At 30.9% G+C, this 23019-nt stretch overlaps 4 protein-coding genes across 5 annotated transcripts; 3 read left to right on the top strand and 1 right to left on the bottom strand.

Moving 5' to 3' along the window:
• Positions 1 to 3247: 3247 nt before the first annotated feature.
• Positions 3248 to 4661, bottom strand: LOC129893082 (norbelladine synthase-like). The gene is made up of 2 exons (XM_055968575.1): positions 4363 to 4661; positions 3248 to 3845 (listed from the first exon to the last, which is right to left on the bottom strand). The coding sequence occupies exons 1-2, from the start codon at positions 4544 to 4546 to the stop codon at positions 3556 to 3558; spliced, it is 474 nt and encodes a 157-aa protein (XP_055824550.1). The 5' UTR covers positions 4547 to 4661; the 3' UTR covers positions 3248 to 3555.
• A 2647-nt stretch (positions 4662 to 7308) lies between these two features.
• Positions 7309 to 8791, top strand: LOC129893081 (norbelladine synthase-like). The gene is made up of 2 exons (XM_055968574.1): positions 7309 to 7611; positions 8338 to 8791. The coding sequence occupies exons 1-2, from the start codon at positions 7440 to 7442 to the stop codon at positions 8613 to 8615; spliced, it is 450 nt and encodes a 149-aa protein (XP_055824549.1). The 5' UTR covers positions 7309 to 7439; the 3' UTR covers positions 8616 to 8791.
• A 144-nt stretch (positions 8792 to 8935) lies between these two features.
• LOC129893080 (norbelladine synthase-like) lies at positions 8936 to 11158 on the top strand. Of its 2 annotated transcripts, XM_055968572.1 has the most exons (3): positions 8936 to 9061; positions 9473 to 9625; positions 10814 to 11158. In XM_055968572.1, exons 1-3 carry the CDS (start codon positions 9025 to 9027, stop codon positions 11089 to 11091), a joined length of 468 nt encoding a protein of 155 aa, XP_055824547.1. In that variant the 5' UTR covers positions 8936 to 9024; the 3' UTR covers positions 11092 to 11158. The 2 variants fall into 2 exon arrangements, with proteins under 2 accessions (XP_055824547.1, XP_055824548.1); XM_055968573.1 differs by lacking the exon at positions 8936 to 9061 and having other exon boundaries at positions 9454 to 9625.
• Positions 11159 to 15528: 4370 nt separating this feature from the next.
• LOC129891522 (probable galacturonosyltransferase 6) lies at positions 15529 to 22794 on the top strand. The gene is made up of 9 exons (XM_055966908.1): positions 15529 to 16022; positions 16138 to 16172; positions 17322 to 17363; positions 17455 to 17593; positions 17686 to 17762; positions 18678 to 18910; positions 20055 to 20412; positions 21443 to 21958; positions 22147 to 22794. The coding sequence occupies exons 1-9, from the start codon at positions 15905 to 15907 to the stop codon at positions 22420 to 22422; spliced, it is 1794 nt and encodes a 597-aa protein (XP_055822883.1). The 5' UTR covers positions 15529 to 15904; the 3' UTR covers positions 22423 to 22794.
• Positions 22795 to 23019: the final 225 nt, after the last annotated feature.

Genomic DNA, 23019 nt, shown 5'->3' with positions numbered 1-23019 from the left:
AAAATTTGTTAATTATGTATAACTATGTAATTGTTAAACCAATAACTCAAACGAATTGTGGATTCATTAACAAATTCAGATACCATAAACTTCAAATCTTATGACCTTTGCCTTTGATGAACTTCTTTATTTATTTCTTTGGAAATTGTGTAATAATCTCTAATCATTTAACCGAGGATTTATCAATAACAAAATTTCCACTTTCTCAAAATAGTATTTAAATCTGTATATATTCTACGATCTCAAACCCTATGTGTTGAATTATATTGAATTTGTTGTGGTTGGTCATTTTAAGTAATCTTCAAATACATCAAGGAGAGGGAAAGTGTATACAAAAAAGAGACATCTTTTGGAGCATATATATATAGAGAAAGAGAAAGAGAGTGTTTGATGCCTTAGTGGCTCATATGCTTTTACGTAAATCTGTTTTCAAATCCTAAGGCTTTGGAGAACCACAAATGTAGTTAAGGGGTAGGTGAGCCTATTAGCCATTTCAATGATTTCAAAGAGCATGGCTAACAATATTTAAGGACCACAAAAATGAGGCCCATCAAAATTGTTGAGTTGGAACCTGTCAGTTTAGTGATAAAAACATGATTTGATTGTCTACAACAAAGAAGACAAAGTGACCACACCCCTTTAAAATCATTTTTTCATACACTTAGTTTTAACTTGAGTTTAAGTTATCAGTAGCAAATCGTCTTTAGTAAAGAACTTTTAACTTTTAAAGTGAATTTTTTCCGCACTAATCTAGATGGATCATTGGCACTTATGCCCTTATCTTTTGCTAATATCTAACTAATGGCCTCATAACAAAAAAAAAATTAATTGTGGGCATATATTTTTTTGTGTTACTATATCTCTCAAGTTATATCTCATATGACTTCAGTTTCTAAAGAACTTATATCTCACTAGCTAGGCATGCATTTAGTTGTTGAGGGCAAACATTAATAATCATCCCATTTTAAGGGTAATTCGTGCAATTTCAACAATTCAGATTAGTCGGGCGTCAAAACGGAGATATGACATAGGGTAGAAAACTAAAAAAAGAGTTTCAACTTACGTGGTGGCAGTGACTATCAAGAGTTGTGATGAGAAGAGTAAGATTTCTTCTTTCATTTTTACCCAAATGTTCCGAGTTCGAGCATTGGGAATGAAAAAGTTTCTGATAGGAAGCATTTTCCCTTTAATTAATCCCATATAATCGCGAATTTGAATTAGTTGAGCCGCGAAACATATATGTATAACTCTATATGTATAGCTCCATAACGACTCTTAAATCAAATGTGATTTCCTCAAAAATTAAGTTTCAATATAATTGCTAATTTCTAGTAAGTGACTTTCTCTTTTCGTCTTATTTTCGATAACAATATTTACCAAAATAAGAAATTTAAAAGAGAGAGAACGAAAGAATTTTGGCACATACTAAAATTATTTTCCCTAGAACTTATCGTCTTTCATATGTTATGTGTCAATTTTATGACTATAAATATATTAAGTTTATTAGTTCCATTTATCGATTGTCAATTTGTAAATATTCTAAATCATTATAAAATTGTTAAGATTCAATTGATTTATCAATTATTGATTGTTGTTGGTTTGACCATTATTAAGATTACACACGAATTTTTTCTTCAATATCACTTAGAAACAAAAGACAAACCAGATAAATCATGCACATTATGAGTTGGAATAGATTGCATCTCACTCAAAAGCATGCACCGACACCTTATAAAATAACTAAGTTTGAGATAGTGAAAAATAAAAGTATGAAATTGTACCCTAAGTGAAGGACTTTATACATCAATGGTTATACTTGTAACTTACTATCGAATTATCGTTAACAATTTAAGATAAACCTCAAATTAATATAGAACTGATAACCCCATAAAATAAAAATATCTAAACTATTATCAAAACCGTAAAATCAATAACCTATTTTAATTAAATTAATAACATTTTTTCGATTTGAAAAACCTTTAATTGTATGGTTCTACTTTGTGTTTCTCCATCAAAGTCCATGAAGCAAGAGAAATAAGAAAGAAGGCCGGCCCATTCAGATGGAAGGTCCAGGCCCGGCCCAGTGAAAAACACCCAACTAGTAAGCTATTTCTCCCTCATCGGCCACATTAACAAACTTCAGCTTCTTAATATAGCTGAACATTGATTTATAAGTTCGTCCCTTTGGGGACATCCGATAAAGTTGGAACAAATCATCACATATTATTTTTTATTTTTTAATTCTATTCTTAGTCAAATATCTTCACATAACTTACTGGCAAATGGCAAGAGGCCGTTCATGTATTAATTTCTATTTATTTTTTTTGGTTCCTAACCCGGAAAAAAAACTAATCATAAGTTAGAACTTGAAAAAAGACAGCAAACTAACAAGAAGATGATAATATTATTTTTGCATCACATACATATAGCTTTCTTTAGTCCGGACTATAAACATTAAAATTATATTGGATTTAAATCCGTAAATTAATTTGAATTATATTAAATTCAAGAAAATAGTCCAAATGATGTGGCAATCCAAGACAAATAAATGATCTACTAAAAGCATATCATATGTCAAAGTTATGTGGCAATTCAAGTCAAATTAAATGAGCTACTAAAATCACACCACGTGTCAAAGTTATATGGCAATCCAAGTCAAATTAAATGAGTCATTAGAATCATACCACGTGCCAAAATTATGTGGCAATCCAAGTCAAATTAAATAAGCCACTAAAATCATGACACGTGTCGAAGTTATGTGGCAATCCAAATCAAATTAAATGAGCCACTAAAATCATGTCACGTGTCGAAGTTATGTGGCAATCTAAGTCAAATTAAATGAGCCACTAGAATAATGTCACGTATATGTGACATGTTCTGACCAATCAAATTAAAACTCTTCACCAAAGAAATCTGATTGGTCAGTTCAAACCAACCAATCAAATCACACCCTCATACCACTCCCTATAACTATAAATAGAGGTCCTCATTATTCTCAGAGGTTTTTTTTTTTGAAGAACAAGAAGCAAGAAGAGAGCCCGTGGATCAAATGTCATAAATTTTCTACAAAGCTACAAAGTTCAAGTAATCAAATTCAAGCTCAAGAACGAAAATATCAAAAAGTTCAAGATCAAGTTACTTGTTCATAATTATTATTCGTCATAACCATACAAGTGTTCGTGATGAATAATTCAAATCCAAATTTGAAGACGAAGATTCAAGATCAAGCTATTCAAGCCCTTGACTCTAAATCAAATTCAAGTTCAACATATTTTATATTATTTGAAGAATCAGAGGATTACTATAGAGATTGTAACACGCACTACATTTTGAAATCAAATATTACAATTTGTTACTCCAATTTTCCAGTCTTGATTATTTATTTTTCTCGATTCGAAAATTTATTGTTTACATGAACAACTGAAATATTGTTCAATATGATATTACAACAATAATATATTTAGTGTTATTCTATAAGTAGAACTGTTGAATTTGTTAGAAATAAAAATAGAAATTTGGCCTTCTTAATCAATTAAATGATATGACTTGATAGACTCAATTATGTGTCTTGTTTGTTAAATAAGTCTTGGCTGATCTAATGACAGTTTGCAAAGGCTCAACCATTGTGAATGCATGACTTGCAAGTTTCACATCTTCCACTTCATAACTCACTGTAAATTTTGTGATGCATGAATTTTCATCCTTCTCATTCACTTCAAATCTAATTCCATAAAAAATATAGCCAAGATCAGCATATCCACCTTCAATCACTTGAGATTGCTTGTATCTTTTCTCATTATCTACTATGTTGAATCTTTCCTTGAAATAAGGTATTCCTGGTGTACCTATTTTAACAAGAACAAAAAAAAATCAATAATCATATAATTAAGTTTTATGATGGTGTTAATTACTACTTATGTTTACATAAATGGTAGGGTTTAGTTTATTATTTTCTTGAGCAGAAGGTTTTGCAGAAAGACGGTCTAACTGTCAAGGTAGGGGTAAGGCGTGCGTATCCACTATCTTTCCTAAATCTTACTTGTATAATTACACTGAGTATGTTGTTGTTGTTCATTAATTTAATCAAGTGAATGAAGCCTCCTTGTGACTTGATGTTGATCACCAAATGAATGAAATATTTTGTCTACATCCCACGATGCTGAGTAAATCACTAAGGTCTTATACAATTTTAGATTGGATGATTTCAATGTAGGGTTATATTAAATTACCCGAAGCACTAGAATGATCTAGTAATCATGAAGGGGGCTATATTCTTCTATTCAGATTGTAAGTGGACATAGAATACCATTTCTCTAGATGAAAATCGTACTTGATATGATTAGATTGATTTTGCGTACGTACCTTCAGGAAAAGTGATTTTGAGAACAGTTCCGGTACCACCATCACCTTCAATCACATCAACCTTGTTAAGAAGAGTAGGCAACTCTTGCACAATGAACCTAGACAAATGCAATGTGCCATAGAGCTCCCATGCTACATTTGCAGGCACATTCACTTCTATCTCATCGGAAATCGTCCCCTTCATATCGTCCTAACGGTGGTGGTTGATACTGATAGAGCACGGATGTGGTGGACGTAGAATTCTTAGTAAGCGATGGTTTGTGAAAGAATGTTACTGTGAACTAGTTTTTTGTGTTATGTTTTAGTTCTTCTAGTAGTATTTATATTGGTACAACATTTAATTAGGTAGGGGTCTATCATTTACTTTTATATGAGAATTATTGTAGTCAAAGTAAAATTTACTTGTACATGAGAATTTTTGTAGTCATAGTAAAATTCACACAAAAAAAATGTGTCAATGGCTGCTATTACTAACTTTGAATTTGGACTCAAAAGACTTCCATCTTGGCTGCTGGAAAATATATATAAAAAGCATAAAATATGTTTTTGTAATAATATGCCACTCAGATTATACAATAAAATTGGGATTTCAAAGTCAATATTGTTCCAACTGATTCTAGACAGGGGTGAATTATATATTTATTGGGAAAAATATCAATACAATCAGGTCAATTATAAGATAATAAGTTTGAATTTCGTGTACTGATATACACCATCTAGTTAAGTTCATTTATAATTAGAAGTGTGTCAAAAAATAAATCGATAAACCACACCAAATCAATAAATTTAATCAAATCAAGAAAGAAATCCGACTATAATTGATTTTCCTTGGCTTTATCTAAAAGAAAAATGGAAACCTAACCAAATCAATATTATATCCTTTTAAAATATCATATACTTCAAAATTATTTTTATAACTATAAAACGGGATGTGACGAGATCTGTATTAATGGGCCACTTAGAAATAGATTATGAGCCCGTTTGGATGGGTGGACTTTAAGTTGGTCAAAATCAACTTAAAGCTCATATTTAGCTTTTGAACGTATTTGTTTAAGAAAAAATTACTAGAAAAAATACTTTTTAATAAATAATTACTGATTTTAGCGATACTTTTTATTTATTACCATTTATAGAAATATATAGCAATATTATGATATATCTACTATGTATAAAAAGTGAATTATGCATGCAATATAAATGTATTATAAGTGTTTTAAAATATATTATACTTGTTTGGTAAGAAATTGACACAATGTATTATAAGTGTATTAAAGTATGTGATAAATATATTATCCATGAATAAAACTTGTATTATATGAGTTTTATAAATTATTCTCGCTAATATGTATTAAAATTGTATTATAATTGTATTATAAGTGTTCAGTGAAAAAAATATTATTGCTATAAATGGTAAATACTTTCTTAATGTAGTACATTTATGTAAATTTTTCTTTGTTTAATGCTAACTTTAAGTCATAAAGTTCTTAAAGTCAGTCAAAAATGAAAAGTTAGGATTTCTAACTTTTTTTTCTAAGTGCTTAAAGCCATTTTGTTTGACCATGAAAATTACTTTTATATCTCTTATATTTTAACTAAATTTCCAAACTACCCTTTTTATTCTTTTAACCCTAAAATTCAAACACTTATTTTCAACATAAACACTTTTATCCAAACATTCAACTGCTTATTTATAAAAATAATTTTCAACACTTCAAAGTTCTAAAAGCACTCCATACATAAAAGTTACTTTTTTTAAGCCCATCCAAATGGACTCTATATAATTGGGCTTGCAAAATCAATAGGGAAACTTACATAAATATACAATATTAAGAAAATATTTACCATCTATAGCAATAAAAAAAATATCACTGAACACTTATAATATATTTATAATACAGTTTTAATACATATTGCAGAGAATTATTTATAAAACATATATAATACAAGTTTTATAGATGGATAATACATTTTTCACATACTTTAATAAACTTATAATACATTATGTCAGTTTCTTACTACACAAGCATAATATATATTTTAAAACACTTATAATACATTTATATTATATGCTAATTCACTTTTAATACAAATGTATATTTATCATAATATTGCTATGTATTGCTATAAATTGTAATAAATAAAAAATATCGCTAAAATCAGTAATTAATTTTTAAAAAGCACTCAATTAAGTAATTTTTCCAAATCAATATCTATAAAATTGCATAACTTGTCCTTCAAATGGATTATTCGCTAATTTTTATCCATTAATTCGATTGATCTTTGATTTTTTATTTTTTAGTGATCGAACTTATGCCTAGTATCCCATAATGTCAAACTGTCAATTTGTCAAGGCATAATCAAAAATTTAACATGATAAGTAAAATAAAAATAATACGAAATCTTATCAATCTGACAATATTTGTGAATAATTAAACTAAACAACAACAAGAAAAATATCCAATTTTAGCAACAAAAAAAAAATGTCCCTATACAAATGCCCTGGCATACAAGGAAGTCAAGCTAACCAATTAAATATGAAGGGCGGCCAATTATGATCAGGCACGTGTGGTTGAAATTTTATCTTATCAACTTATATATCATCCATACTAGTGAGAGGTGAAGCGGGCGTTGTCTGCTTCATGTCATGTCATGTCAAGGGTATGTTTGAAATTTTAAATTTTTTTATTGATAAATCTATTTCATGTTGAAGGTATTTTTGAAATTTAATGTCTATGTTTTAAAGGTATTTTACGTATGTTTTTTCGTTGATAATTTTGTCTCATATTAATAAAATATTTTTTTATCAAATAAACGATACTCAAAATAGGTAACATGTTGATAATGACATTAAACATTTGTCAAATAAAAAATATGTCACATAAATTGAGACAGAAAAAATACATAAATCAACTTTTAGTACGATTTATTGAGCCTGTGCTAGCATGGAACATTGCATGTGGTACCATATAATATATATGTGTGTGTCTCATTAGCAACTACTATGTATTTAGTAGTTCTTGTTGACTAATAGTCACCAAAAAATTAAAAGGAAGGAAAGATTTAAAAAACCAAGAAACATGTTGGGGAAATTTACAGAGCAAGTACAGATAAATGCAGCAGCAAGTGAAGTGTGGAATCTCTATGGCACTAATGAATTAGCAAATTTTGCTGTTGAAAAACTCCCACACATTGTTGATAAAGTTGAGTTGATTGAAGGCAATGGAGGAGCTGGTACACTACTGCAAGTTAGTAAGTTACTAATCTACTTAAAACCTAATAAATTTATTTATGGATTTACGCCAAATCAATAAATATAATATATGTATTTAGCATACATATAATTATCTCTTCTTTTTTCCTCTTCTTTCATAAGTGATGTCGTCCACAGTAAATATTTATTTGTAGCTGATGTTTATACCTAATCAATTAATTTAAATTTAGCAATGAATTTTTTTTTCAAAATACATACCACTTAACCATGTTTAAGTGTTGAATGTATAAATGCAAGACGCTTTATTGTTATTGATTTGATGTAAACATCATAAGCGAGTTCACCTGCACCAGTTAAGTTGTATATTACATTAGTTATTCTACTTACCACAACAAACACATTATAGTTACGTACCCTCTATATTCTATTTATTACGTGATAATCTTGGACCTTCTTCATTCTGCTTTGTTTGATACTAATTTCTTATTAGTCCTCTTATAAAAGAACGACACATTTCAATTTATTTCCTTAATGTGAAATCTTTATAGCCACACAGATGCTACAACACGTTTAAGAACACAAGTTTCAAAAAAAAAGTTATAGCCACACAAATGTTATGAAATATTTAAGATCGCAAATTTAAAAGAAATTTTTTTTTTCTTTATTAAATTTTATGTCAAGTTAAACTATGACAGATATTACAATAAATGATTTAAGTTTGTTGATGGCCTTTTGATACTTTGTTTTTTGACAAAATGTGTTAGGTTTACCCGGAAATCCTCCATATAAAGAGAAATATGTGATAGTGGATGATGAAAAAAGAGTGAAGGAAGTAGAGATTGTTGAAGGTGGATATCTTGATCTTGGATTCAATTTCTATGGGATCAAATTTGAAGTTATAGAGAATGGTGAAAATTCATCTTTCATCAAACTTACAATTGATTTTGAGACTAAAGATGTTGAAAAAATTCATCTTACTATTGGCAACCTCCAAGCCTTTGTTGCCATCATGAAAGCTTCTGTTGATTATCTTGAGAAATAATCTTTTCATTATTATTTTTATTGGATTTTTCATAGTTTATATATGTTGTTTTCCCTTTTTACTAATTTATTGTTGTTATTGCTTTTTCTAGTATAATGTATTGTATTATAATGGACTTACTATTGGATGTGTTATTATTTTTGGTCATGAATAAAGCAAGATAAGATCATTCTTTATTGTTTAGCTTGATAAGAGTGCCAATAGGTGTGTTGGATTTGAATTTGGGTGGGTCATATGATTTGTGTTAACAGATCAATAATCTTCTTCTTTTTTTTAGTTTTTTCAATGTCTAGAGTTTGTGGAGCTCCGACTAAGTTCGGATTACATACTGTAGGGCTCATTCAGGGATGACACTCCCAAAAGGACTTTTTTCATATTCAAGGCTCAAACCCGAGACTACTGGTTAAGAATGAAACAGTCCTACCACTACACCACAATCCATGTTGGTATAAATCAATCATCCTAAATATATTGGGTCATAGCCTAACCGTTAAGTTTGTAGTCAAAGTAAATTTCGACTAACAGAGTATATAATGAATATGCTACATTTTGAAAGAGCATACGTTATACAATGTAAATATTACGTTTTGAAAAAAAAAATACCGTTTATAATTATTTTTAAAACATAATTTCCCTATTTTTTTAATATTAAAAAAAAGGAATTATTGATCTTGCTACTTCTAGAATTTTCCCAATTTAAAAATTAAGGCAGGGAAATAATTGATATGTTTAACAACTTGTGATTCAAATTGATCTTATCAACTTGTATATATACTTGTTAACGAAATAATTCATTTAAAGGAAATCAAAAGATAATATATTCTTACAAATAAAGAAAATGTTGGGAAAATTTTCAGAGCAGATTCAAGTAAATGCACCAACAAGTGAAGTTTGGAATCTCTATGGTACTTTTAAATTACCAAATTTGGTTGTTGAAAAACTCCCACACATTGTTGAAAAAGTTGAGTTGATTGAACGCAATGGAGGAGCTGGTTCACTCCTGAAAGTTAGTAAGTTACTATTTAATTTAAACTTATTTACATACTGTCGTATTTATATCAAATCAATAAATATAAGATATACATATATTGTATATACATATTTATCGCTTAACTATCCTACGTATATTTGGGAGGTGCAAAATTACAAATCCTTATTATAGTCCACTATTTTTCCACTTCTCGTTCATAGGCGGCATCTAGAGTAAATACGTATCTACACTCGATATTTGTTGTATCAAAACATAATTTAAATTTAATAATGAAAAAATTAAAGTGAGAATACTTATTCAGGAGGGATCCCACCTTTGTACTTTGTTTGATATGGATGTGAATACGCGAGTCAAAGTACTTAATTTTTTGTGTGAATTCAAACATAGATTTTTTATGTTTTTGAAAATAAAATTTGTATATTTGAAAACTACATAAAAATTATTAAATCACAACAGATAATAATTCAAATATTTTTCAAAAAAAATATTTAAAAAAGTGTAGTCAAGAAAAATCTCTGATTCTCCAAACAATAAATATGCCCAACAAAAGGAGGGAGTACCACTTAACTATGGTTAAGTGATGAATATGTGTATACAAGCAGGGGAAGATTTAATGCCAAAATTATGATGCATCTGAATATATGGTCTTTTCTCCAAACTAATTATTTTATTCATATATTTTATAGAATTGATCTAATATTAATTATTTATTGGCATTTATGCTACAATATGCAAAAAGGTGAACTTAGTTGAAGGTTGAGTTAATACCAATAGGAATAGAGAACAATTATCACTGAACTAGAAATTTTAGATCCGTCTTTGTATGCAAGATATTTGTATTCATTAATTTGGTGCAAACATAAGCATGAGTAAATTTTTACCAAGTGCAGCTTTCTGCCTTTTTATAGCATAAGTGTCAATAAATAATATTAGATCAATTCTATAAAATATGAACATAAAATATTTAGTTTGACGAAAAAACCATGTATTCACCTGCACCATAATTTTGACATTGAATCTGCCCTAAGGGAACAAATCCTACTTAATACTTTTTTTTTCTCTTTTCTTTAGTAGTACTGCACTAAGATTCTAGAAATCCTAAATTTGCCTTTATATACAAGATATTTATATTCATTAATTTGATGTAAACATCAGCACGAGTACATTTTTTACCTATATTAAATTGTCAATTCTTCTAATATGTTAGGTTTAGTTGGAAATGCTCCATACAAAGAGAAATATGTGTTAGTGGGTGATGAAAAAAGAGTGAAGGAAGTAGAGATTGTTGAAGGTGGATTTCTTGATCTTGGATTCAAATTTTTTTTGATCAAGTGGGAAATTTTGGAGAATGATGAGAATTCAAGCATCATCAAACTTACTATTGATTTTGAGACTAAAGATGTTGAAAAAATTCATCTTACTAATGGCCTCTTCCAAGTCTTAGTTGCCCTCATGAAAGCTTCTGTTGATTATCTTGAGAAATAATCTTTTTTTTATTATTATTATTATTGGATCTTTCATAATTTATGTTGTTTTCCTTTTTACTTTGTTGTTATTGCTCTTTCTAGTAATGTGTGTATTGTATTATTTCTGGTCATGAATAAAGTAATTTTGTTTATTGTTTATGTTGATAGGAGTGTCACATAGGTGTATTGGATTTGAATTGGAGTGGGTCAATATGATTTGTGTTAATAAAACAAAATTACGTTAATCTATTAAAATTAAATAATCGTTTAAGGAAATAATAATTAGAAGTCTTTTTTTAATTCTTCTTTTCATATATTTTAGGAGTCTATATTAATTTTCTCCTTTTACCATATATTTTAGGACTCTTAATATTTTAGGATTTTATTATAGTTAATAGTTAATATCATTAAAAGAAAAATGGTGAAAAGACGATTTTGTCTAAAGTCAAATCTTTTAATAAAGGACAAAAAATTTAAACAACATTTTAAGGGTCTTTATCCTTTTAATACAATATAAATAGATAGATAAATAGATATAGATATTTAGAGTGTTAATCGCTAACCAAGGAGAAGGAACATATAGGTAGTCTAGGGAGAGGCTTCATAGCCCGGACCATCTCACTCTTCCTCGTGCCTATTTGTTCGTGAAGCCCAGCCCCAAGAAATATAGAACTTTTTTCCCCAAAAAAAAATGAATAGCATAGCCCATGCGCAAGGATGACACGCACGAATCGAAAAATTATCCAAAAATCAAGCTCTTTTGTGATGATACAGGTATGCTCGAACCCGAGTCTATTGCTTGGAAGGCAATTATCCTAACCATTGGACTACAAACGCCTTATTGTATATTGTCTAGTTTTTTTAGATATGTTCGTTATTACGGACTTGCCTTAAGAAGCATTTCATCATAGATATGACAATATCAACAACCTGCCCATTTTATATATGTGTGTCTGGTTTTGATTTCACGCACCTCCTCAACTTATTCTATAGAGCATTAACTATCTTCAATCAATATAATTATTCTAACCGTTGAACTACATATGCCTTATTGTGTATTGTCTAGCTAATATTTCAATACTGGAATTTATTTGTTACGAACTTGCCGTAAGGAGCATTTGATCATAAATATGACAATATCAGCAACATGCACATTTTATATATGTGTGTCCGATTTTCCTTGCGCACACCTCCTCGACTTATTTTATAGAGCATTAGCTATCTCCAATCAACATAAGTATCGAATTACTTTCTTCATCAGTATTTGGACAAATAAGGAGGAATCATCTAATGTTTTTAATATTGTTGGGGTTTTAATTAAACTTAAGACCTTATGATTCTCTTCACTAATCACTAAGCCAATAGAGAGCTAGAAATTTCGCTAAAGTAATTCAAAATTTATATAAAGACAAGTAAATTTTAACCCATATAATTAGTATTATATTCTTATGTTCATTACGTAATGTTTCAATGAAAGGTATTCAACTGACTACCTTTTACTTCACTAGTTTCAAAGCAAAATTTTAAATATATTTTTATGTATTAACAAAACTGGAATTCATTTAGATGGAACTAAAACAAGTAAAAAAAAAAGGAGTTCAGGCCAGTTCCAACGAAAATACTCACTATTGTAATAGTATTATTATTTGTACTCTCGTACCATTCTACTATTGATATTACTATTTTTGTTATTATCTTTGATTCGATAATTATACTATTGATTGTTCCTACTGTTCTTTTCTTTATTATTTTTTATATTTTTTTCTTCACTATTGTATCTTCTTTTCTTATCTATTTTGGTATGCTTGAATTCAGCTGAAGGTCTATTGAAATAACTTTTCTATCTTTACGAGGTAAGGAACTAAGTGTCAATTTTTGGAAGAAGATTTGTGTATTTGGAAATTAATTAATGTTGATAACTTATGTTTTATAGGTTCTCCTTATGTAAATTGGGTTAATTCGATGTAACTAAGCAAAGAGGAAGTGTGTGATTTGATCTCTTCATTTTGCCTTGATATACCTAAGTAAAATGGTTCAATTACATGTTATGTTGCTTGTTTAAATTCAGTGTTAGATAATGACGAAAAGTTATATTTTATGCAACTATCGATTTAGTGTGATTGCATCGTTACCTTAATATTTTCTTCTTATTTTGTCTTTAACTATTACTTTTAATAATCTTATTTTATTCTTTACCCACCTTTTTGTAGTAGTACTATTTATGTCATACTTTTTTTGTAGATTTATTATTCAAATTATTAAAGTGTGACATTATATAACGATGAAAAATATTATAATTTATTCAAATATTATATTTATTAAAATAATACAATATCATATACAATACAATACGATACATTTTTTATTTGGAGTGAAGCCCAGTTGTACCTGGACTTGACCATAATGGGCCGGCCTACTTAACCAATAGTTGTGTCAATTAATAAGAAGAAACAAGAGATGCTAAAAGCTAAATATGTTTTTTTTATAATAATTAGCTTCTTTATTTTTTCTTGATAATAAAATATTACCAAGTTAAAGATAAAGACAAAACAGATGTAAATGTAGTAGTGTTTCTTAAAGTTTATGATTGACTAAGTTGGAGCATTGGTGTGGAGTGTTTGTGAAGTATGAAATTATCTAGGAAAGCTTGATTATTCACATGACTTTTGCCTTTTGAAATGACACTTTATAAATGGACTTGGGATTAGTACCTTAAGTCCTTAACAATTATACAATATAGTTTATATAGCCCTATTTATTTTTTCATAATATTATTTTATTATATAATTTGACGTGTCATGTTTGATTGTACAAATATAATTACATAATTAATCTTTTTACTAGGTACTTAAATACATGTATATGAAGGATATGTGTAAAGCATCCAAACACTTTTAAGGATAGTTCTGTTCTCTTGTTCATCATGAGATTTGTTAATCCATCGAAACTGAATAAAATTTATTTGAAACAATCTTATATTGACAAAGTGTTGAGTCGAGGGTCTTTCGGAAACAGCCGGCCTACATTGGTAGGAGTCAGGTCTGCGTACATTTTATCCTCCCCAGACTCCACGATGTGGGATTTCACTGGGTTGTTGTTGTTGTTGTTGTTATATTGACAAAGTGATCAACACGATTCTAAAGCAAATTTACTCATCATAGGTAATCAATACTTTATTTATCATGTTTCGAACAACATAAAAATTTATTTGACCCAACAATCGAAGTTTATGATTTTATAATATCTAAAATTTATATTAAAAAAAACTAATGCTATCAACATTTCATTATTTGGATGAATAATTATTTATTACTCCTAATTTGGAATATTTTAAATATTTACTCTGTTGAGATATTTATAATCTTTAAGAACAATCACTACTAATGATAAAATGAATTATTATTTTTTCATCTTAAACTTCTAGTATAACAAATAATGTGAGACAATTAGATAAATAATTCAAGATAAAAAAAATATTATTTTGACAAGCGACTGAGTTGATGCAACAAATAGTATCTCATAAGATAGGCAAGATATCGATTTCTCCAATTAAGGCCTTTTCAATAGAGCTCATCCGATCGGACTTATCTAGTACTACTATCTCCTATATAATTTTATGAGTTATTGCATAAAAGCAAATTTACTAAGTGTGCATCAAATGAGCAACTTAGCAATACATACACAATAGTTATCTTATAATTATATATACCCAAAGCAAATTCACTCTTCATAGATGATCAATACTTTATTAATCATGTTTCGAACAATATAAGCATTTTCTTGATTCGTCGATCGAAGTTAATAATTTTTAAAATTTATAAAAAAAATTATCTTGTGAACATTTTATTATTTGGATGAATAATTATTTATTACTCCTACTTTCACATATTTTTAATATTTATTTTATTAAAGTGTTTGTAATTATTATTTATTACCAAGGATAAAATTTTAAAAAAAATGTTTTAAACTTCTAAAATAACAAACAAGGTAAAATAACTATTTTCAGAAATCGTGATAAATAATTTAAAATGAAGTATTACATTGACGAGCGACTGAGTTGACGAAGTGAGTGGTATCTCATAAGACAAGTCGGATTTTCAATTCTCATATCAATGCCTTTCCAATCAAACTCATCCCATCAAATTTACCTAATAGGATTTACATCTCCTATATAATTTATGAGCTATTGCCTAAGAGTAGATTTATCCGTAAGTGCCGAATGATAGTAACAACTTAGCAATATGTACACCGTCAAAGGATGTGGTATAATGGATGAGACCGCTTCTTCCTTAATCAGAGTTCTTAAATTTTAGTCTTGGGTATAATTTTTTTTATAAAGAGCGGTTTTTCCCGAATGAGATCCTATATGGAGCATATTTAGATATAATCAAACTTCAATATGGACACCAGACACAAGACACGAAACAAGAGGGGAAAAAAACTTAGCAATATGTACACAATAATTGTATAATTAATTATACATAGCTAAAGTTAATTCTCCAAAAAGTATATAACTCCATTTTTACTCTCTCTTTCCTCCTTTCTTCTTGAAATCTCATTCCTATTCACCTGCACTTCACGGGTACTAATCAAGAACATGGTACCCCCATCTATCTCCGCTTTCATCGCATTTCTTTAATCAAAATTAAATCTTTTTAATAAAAAAAAAATACCCACATCGATCCCATTTGACCCAGAAAACAAAAAACCAGAAAAAACCCTAGTCACATTTTTTTTTCTGTATCAAGAACTGTGTATTTTGATATACTCTTTATTGAATCTGAATCGATCCGAAAACCCCAAGTATTTTTTGAGTTAATTACATGTCTTAGATGAGGTTTTTTCGAAGATTTACGAGGATTTTTTTAATCCTCTGTTTGATTGCTGTTTGTTTCACAACTCCAATCTTGTTGTTTTCTTCACATAGGCTTATACATCTTGGCTCTGATGGTAATGTTTTTTTTTTTTTAATGCATTTTCAAGTTATTTGGGTTTATGGGGTTCTTTTTGTTTTTGCTAATTTGATATGTTTAGTTGGATTTTGTTTACATTTGGGTTGTTGCAGCATCCAAGGAATTTGTTGGAGATTTATCAATTCTTGTAAGATTTCTCCTGTTACTATTTACTGTTTCTTGCACTTGGATCATCGTATTATTTTGTGGTAGTGACTGTTCCTTTTTCAGTATGTAATGTCTTTCTTTAGCATTTTGTCTTTGCTTGTTTTCTTTTTTTCGAACTGCTTTGCAATGATTTTACTTGAGCCGAGAGTTTTATCAGAAACAAAGGTAGAGAGTAAGGTTTGCTTATACATTACCCTCCCGTAACCCCACTTGTGGGGGTTACACTGGTGTGTCGTTGTTGTAAGATTTCTTCTCCTTTATTCCATTTTTGTTTTGGCTATTGCTTGTTTTGGTGTATGTTGTTGAGGGGAAGTAGATAAAGCTGCATAGATTAGTTTGAATATTTGATTTTACTCTTGTACAGTGTGTTTTCTAGTAATCACTACGAATTTTTTTTTGTTTTATAGCTGAAGTTAGTTTTTTGGTACCTTCTTGTTTGCGTATTATCGACTTGGTGTAAAAGATAAAGCTGTTAATGGTCCCCATACTTCCATTACCCTGTCCCTTTGTTGTGGATATTGCTTGTTTTGGTAAATGTTACTGGGGGGAAGTTGATAAAGCAGTATATATTATTTTGACCACTTGATTTTACTCATGTAAATTACGTTTGCTAGTAATCAGCAAGAGCTTCTTCTTTTTATAGCCAAAGTTAGTTTTTTGGTACCTTCATTGTTTGCATATTTTGTACTTGGTGTAAAAGATCAAGCTGTTAATGGTCCCCATTCTTCCATTACCCCTTCCCTTTGTAAAGGAATGGAATGCAGAGTTTTCTGTGAGCAGAATTATCTACTTATTGCTTGTGTCAGTTTTTGACTGGACCCCGAGTTTTATGATGTTAGTTAACTCACACAGAGTATATTATTTTAGTAGTGGTAATCAAATAAAAACGTCGGAGTAGGAGCCGTCAACAAGTTAGTTTGATAGAAAAGATCATATCAAAGTTAAAACTTTGAATTCTTTGAAAGTTCAAATGGAAAGAGTGTCATGTAAATTGAAACAAACGGAGTCTATTGTATGGGATCTGATTGAGATTTTTCTTATTTGGGTTTTGATTGTAATTGGTGGAGTGTATTGTTATAATATGATCTGATTGAATTTTTCTATTTTGGTTTCTTATTCTCTGTTTCAGAAGCACAGGATAGAGGTTCAGGCGCTTAATGCAGTTCAACAGGTGATATAAACTTTATCTAAGTTCTTACAACTGTGAACATCCACTTGGATTGAACTTATGTTTGCAAACCTTTTTCTGCTGTTTGGTTTAGGAAGAAGTTGAAAGCCTCAAAGAACCGATCTTGGATGTCTACCGAGATGGAAACCAAATTTCTGCAGTCAGTTTGTATACTATTGATAAGAATGATAGTTTTGGCCAACCTAAGAATGTCAGTTTGGCAGGACATAATGGTAATTCAGATGTCCCCCCCCCCCCCCCCCGGGCGCATTTCGATTCATTCTATAACTAGAAATTAATTGTACACCTTCCTACCTAATTTCAGTAACCACACATGATACAAAGAAAGAAAGTCAACCAAGTCTACCAGAAGAAACACTGGTCACACGAGAAAAGGCATTGGTATGTATGGAAGTCTAATGCACATAACAATCAAGATCTCATTCACTTGTTGTGAAATTTTCTACATCATTCCTTTTACTTATTTATTTTATTTGATAAATAGACTTGAATCTTTTAATTAATACAGTATAAAGTCATAGAGGCGCAGTTGGTAGAATGATTTGTGCCCAAGTAGAGTGCAATGGTTACAAATCATTCATATAGTTGATCCTGAAGTTTGGCGTAGTGGAACAATTGATTAGATTTGAAAGCCACTAATGTTGTTTGTCCAGAACTTGAGACTAATAGATGTACTTTAATTTTTGTTTGGCTAAAATAGAATTGATGATGGTTAGATATAATATCACGTGTTGGTTGCAGCTTTAGTGTTGCATATGCATACGGCTGGATTCCTTTGTTTGGTGGTGTTTGAATTCTAAAGGTGTTGCTTTAATGTGGTGATTGTGATTTTGTGTAGTAAAAATCTGTCTTCATGCTTTGGAACCTTACCAAGAAATGGTTTTCTTAAATTAACGCAAATTAGCAAATTTAGATTTTACATGTTCATGATGGTAGGGAAGCTGTCGATTCGATGGTTCCAGATGAAAGATTTTTGTTTTTCTTTTTTTTCCTAAATCAAAAGAAGGTTTGACGGAACGTTTATAAGAAGGGATTTTTCGTGTGCCATATTCATTTATGATTTTCACTTTCCAAGAATCAGCTGTTGTGTGTTAAAAATTGGGATAAAGTAGAATATTAATTATGGTATTTGAAGGTTTAAAATAATGTTGGTCTCTCTCATCTCTCTTTCCACTCCCTGTGAATGGTCAAATACTACTGGTCAACTCCTGGAATATGTTTTATGTATTTTGTTCGTGTAAAATGCAAGCGGATTCTGCATATGTGATCGCCTGATTTCAATTGGTCATATTGCAGGAAAAATCCAGACCAAAAGATGTTCAACACGGTCAGAAAGTACAGTCTCATCCACGGAGGGCATTAGATGAGAGGGTGAAGGAGATTAAAGATCAGCTGATTAGGGCCAAAGCATTCTTGAATTTTGCACCGGCAGGTAGTAACTCTAATTTTGTGAAAGAGATGAAGCTACGAATTAAAGACTTGGAACGAGCTGCTGGTGAAGTTTCTAAAGATTCTGATTTGTCAAGGAGGTAATATGATATTTCTTTCATCACTTTGACTCTTTATAGCCGCTATGGCATTATCTCTTATTTGGACACAAGCTCAAACCTGAACACATCATGGAACCTGGCCGATTTGATATATGTTAGTTGCTCCACTGTAGCATAAAATCTGCTTGGCTTGAGTAGTGGCTCTTTTGAGCCATGTTCTGTACCTTTTTATGACAAGTGTAAGTTATGTTTTGTACTTATTGAGTCTGAAACAATATCCGAGAGAAGGTCAAAATGGTTAAATGGAATTGACAAATAACTTGGTGCTAAAGTTAATTGTGTACACAAAGAATGACTTTAACTTGTTATTGGTCCATGAGTAGTTGAAGAAAAATTGGTTGGTCTTGTAACTAAGTGTTTAATGTCGGAAAGTGAATACTTTTTTTATGAGTTTTGTAGTTATGTACTTAGTGTTGGCAAGTGGATATTTTTCTTGATTTATTCACTTTTTGACTTTGTCTTGTTTTTTTAGTTTAATTGTGCACAGGTATTAAGCTGTGAATGGATGTTTGGATGTATTGAGATAGAAGTGGGTTCAGGAAGTGACAATAAGGCTAACTTTGTAATAGAGAAGTGGTCCGGCTTTTTAAATAGTAAAATATCGGAAAAGTATTGAAGAGTGTAGAGGAAAGCTTTTACTTTTGGAAAGTAGATAGAGAGCCCGTTTGGATGGGCTTAAAAAAAGTAACTTTTATGTATGAAGTGCTGAAAGTTATTTTTATAAATAAGCAGTTGAGTGTTTGGATAAAAATGCTTATGTTGAAAATAAGTGTTTGAATTTTAGGGTTAAAAGAATAAAAAGGGTAGTTTGGGAATTCAGTTAAAATATAAGGGATATAAAAGTAATTTCTATGGTCAAACAAAATGGCTTTAAACACTTAGAAAAAAAAAGTTAGAAATCCTAACTTTTCATTTTTGACCGACTTTAAGAACTTTATGGCTTAAAGTTAGTATTAGGCAAACACGTCCAAAAGCTAAAAAGGGGCTTATAAGTTGGTTTGACCAATTAAAGCCCATCCAAACGGGTTCAGAATCTTTCAAATAGGGAATTATGCTATTTGGATTGGAAACTAGGGAGCAGTTAAATAATGTATGTATGATCTAAGAACAGTTATCTTTCTAGGGCCATACAGAAGATGAAGGCCATGAGTGCAACCCTGTCGAAAGCCAGTAGATTATTCCCTGACTGCTCGGCAATGGTGAAGAAACTTCGTGCGATGACATATAATGCTGAGGAACAGCTTCGATCGCAAAAGTATCAAGCTTCCTTCCTTGAAAATCTTGCCGGAAGAACTACTCCGAAGGGCCTTCATTGCCTCTCCATGCGGTTAACCACTGAATACTTTGCCCTACAATCCGAGGAACAGGAACTACCTAACCAACATAAATTTCAGAATCCAGATCTCCACCACTTTGCTGTTTTCTCTGACAATGTTTTGGCATGTTCTGCAGTTGTCAACTCAACTGTATCAACTGCTAGGGTGAGCTGCTTTGTAATTTTCTTATTCTTGGCTTTTATTTTTCTTTTTTCAAACTCTTATTACTCCCTCTATTTCAATTTATGTGTATTACTTTCCTTTTTAGTCTATTTCAAAAAGAATGCAAATTTTTATATTTAGTTCTCCTCTTTAGTTCCAACGTCTCACCTGACATGTTTAAGACCACAAGATTCGAAAGACATTTTGGTGCATTACACATCTTTAATTTAAGACCACAAGATTCAAAAATCTCTTTATTTTTTTGAACTCTGAGCCAGCCAAGCCATTTTAAAAAATGAAACGGAAGGGGGTATATTTTTTATCCGCATTCTATTTTTTCTTTTTATGTTCTTTTCTCATCGTTACCTAATCTGCTGTGATCTTTAGATGATTAGAAATAGGACATAGGTATTTGGAGTATATGTCATGTTGCATATGGTATTTAGAGGAAAAATTTTCAATCAGTATCTATGTTAGCTGATGCTTACCTGTAATCAACTTTGGCTTCAGACTGGAACAGACTAATTCCAATTGTGCATATAAACCCACTATCGGTTTATGAGAACACAGATGCTATTATTACTTCTGCAAATAGAGTTCCAAGAAGAACAATGATTGCAGTAACGTGATCATTTGTAACTTATCATGCAATTGTTATGTATGGAAGGGCTAAATTCTTTTGATTTCATAACAGTAGCTGTAAGGAGTAATTATTGGTCACTATATATTTTGAAGGCAAATTAAATAATCATGGTTATGCACAAATGTATACTATTGATTACTATATATTTTACAACTACAACAGCATTTCCAGTGTGATCTCACATGTGGGGTCTGGGAGGGTAGAGTGTATGCAAACCTTACCCCTACCTCATAGAGATGGAAACTCTTTTTCTGATAGGCCCTCGACTCGAGTAAAGCATTTCAAAGCAGTTTGAAAACGGGAATACGGAAATGATTACTATATATTTTGAGACGAATAAAATAATCATGGTTATGCACAAACTTATGTAAGTGTTAATGTATTTGGCAGGCTCCAGAGAAGAGTGTGTTTCATATAGTGACGGATTCTCTTAACCTACCAGCGATGACAATGTGGTTTTTGTCGAATCCTCCTGGCAAAGCAACAATTCAGATCCAGAGCATAGACAAGTTTGATTGGTTACCAAACAAGGATATTCTGCAGAAGCAAGAGTCTCTTGATCCAAGATACACTTCTCCATTGAATCACCTGCGCTTCTATCTGCCTGATATTTTTCCTTCTCTCAACAAGGTAGTGCTCCTTGACCATGACGTGGTTGTGAAAAGGGATCTAAGTGGACTTTGGCGCATCAACATGAAGGGTAAAGTGAATGGTGCGGTGGAGACTTGTCTTGAAGGTGAGCCGTCATTCCGACGAATGGATATGCTCATCAATTTCACTGATCCCATGGTTGCAACGAAATTTGACATAAAATCATGCACATGGGCATTTGGGATGAATTTGTTTGATCTGCAGGAGTGGAGGAAGCGAAACTTGACTGGGCTCTATCTCAAGTACTTGGAGCTGGTATGTATCTATCTTGTTGTTTGTTAATTACTTATGGATTTGACTAACGATTAATCGATGTCTAGAATTTCATAGTCTTAGCTTCTCTATAATAACGTGTATATATAGTTTTGATTTATAACTGTTTTATTAGATATTGTTCTCCTTCTATTCGTCAGTGTCTCACTTTTACTGCATGCATTATGCAGGGAAGTAATAGACCATTAATGAAAGCTGGTACTTTGCCCATCGGTTGGATGACCTTTTACAAACATACGCGTGCTATAGATCGGAGATGGCATGTCTTGGGGTTGGGGTATGACTCTGGTGTCAAACTGAACGAAATCGAGCAAGCAGCTGTGATTCATTACGATGGAGTTATGAAACCATGGTTAGAGATTGGACTTCAGAAGTTCAAGCCCTACTGGAAGAAACACGTCCGGTATGAACATCCCTTTGTGCAACAATGCAATATTCATGACTAGGAATTGTATCCTCTAGCAATAGGTCGAGTTCCGACTTCACCACAATTACGTAGTGTAGGAACCTCTCACATTCACCTTATTCTTTCGCACATTGATCCCACAATTTTTAACTTGTAAAGTCCAACTCCCCCCCCCCCCCCTCCCCACGTTTATTTCCTGCTCAAGGTCATAGAAATTTATCCCACAATAGCAATAACTTGGGACCTGATATTGGCGTATCCCTGAGATTCTTGTCATGCTTGGACTTGCCTGTATATTGATCTTGTAGAATGCTCAAAAGTGTTTCTTATGATTTACCAGTTGTAGATGAGATGAGAAATATATTTCTTTGTGACATTTTCCTTCAGATAGTTATAGATGAGATAAGAAATATATTTCTGTGATATGTATATTGTTGGAGAGGGAGGGATTGCTTTGGAAAGAACTTATAAGGTGCACCTTTTTTTTTATTTTTCAATCATCCGGTTTGGATACTCATAGGCACGACTAATCTGGATTCACATTGTAGAAACCCCATCATGGCTAGTTTTAACGCTCCTTTCCAAAGAGTTCATTCTCAAGGTTTGAACTTGAAACCTCTAGTTCAGTGTCTCGAAT

The sequence above is a fragment of the Solanum dulcamara genome, chromosome 6 (genome assembly GCF_947179165.1).
Source record: "Solanum dulcamara chromosome 6, daSolDulc1.2, whole genome shotgun sequence".
Lineage (NCBI taxonomy): Eukaryota > Viridiplantae > Streptophyta > Magnoliopsida > Solanales > Solanaceae > Solanum > Solanum dulcamara.
This window is presented reverse-complemented; position numbering and strand designations above follow the sequence as displayed.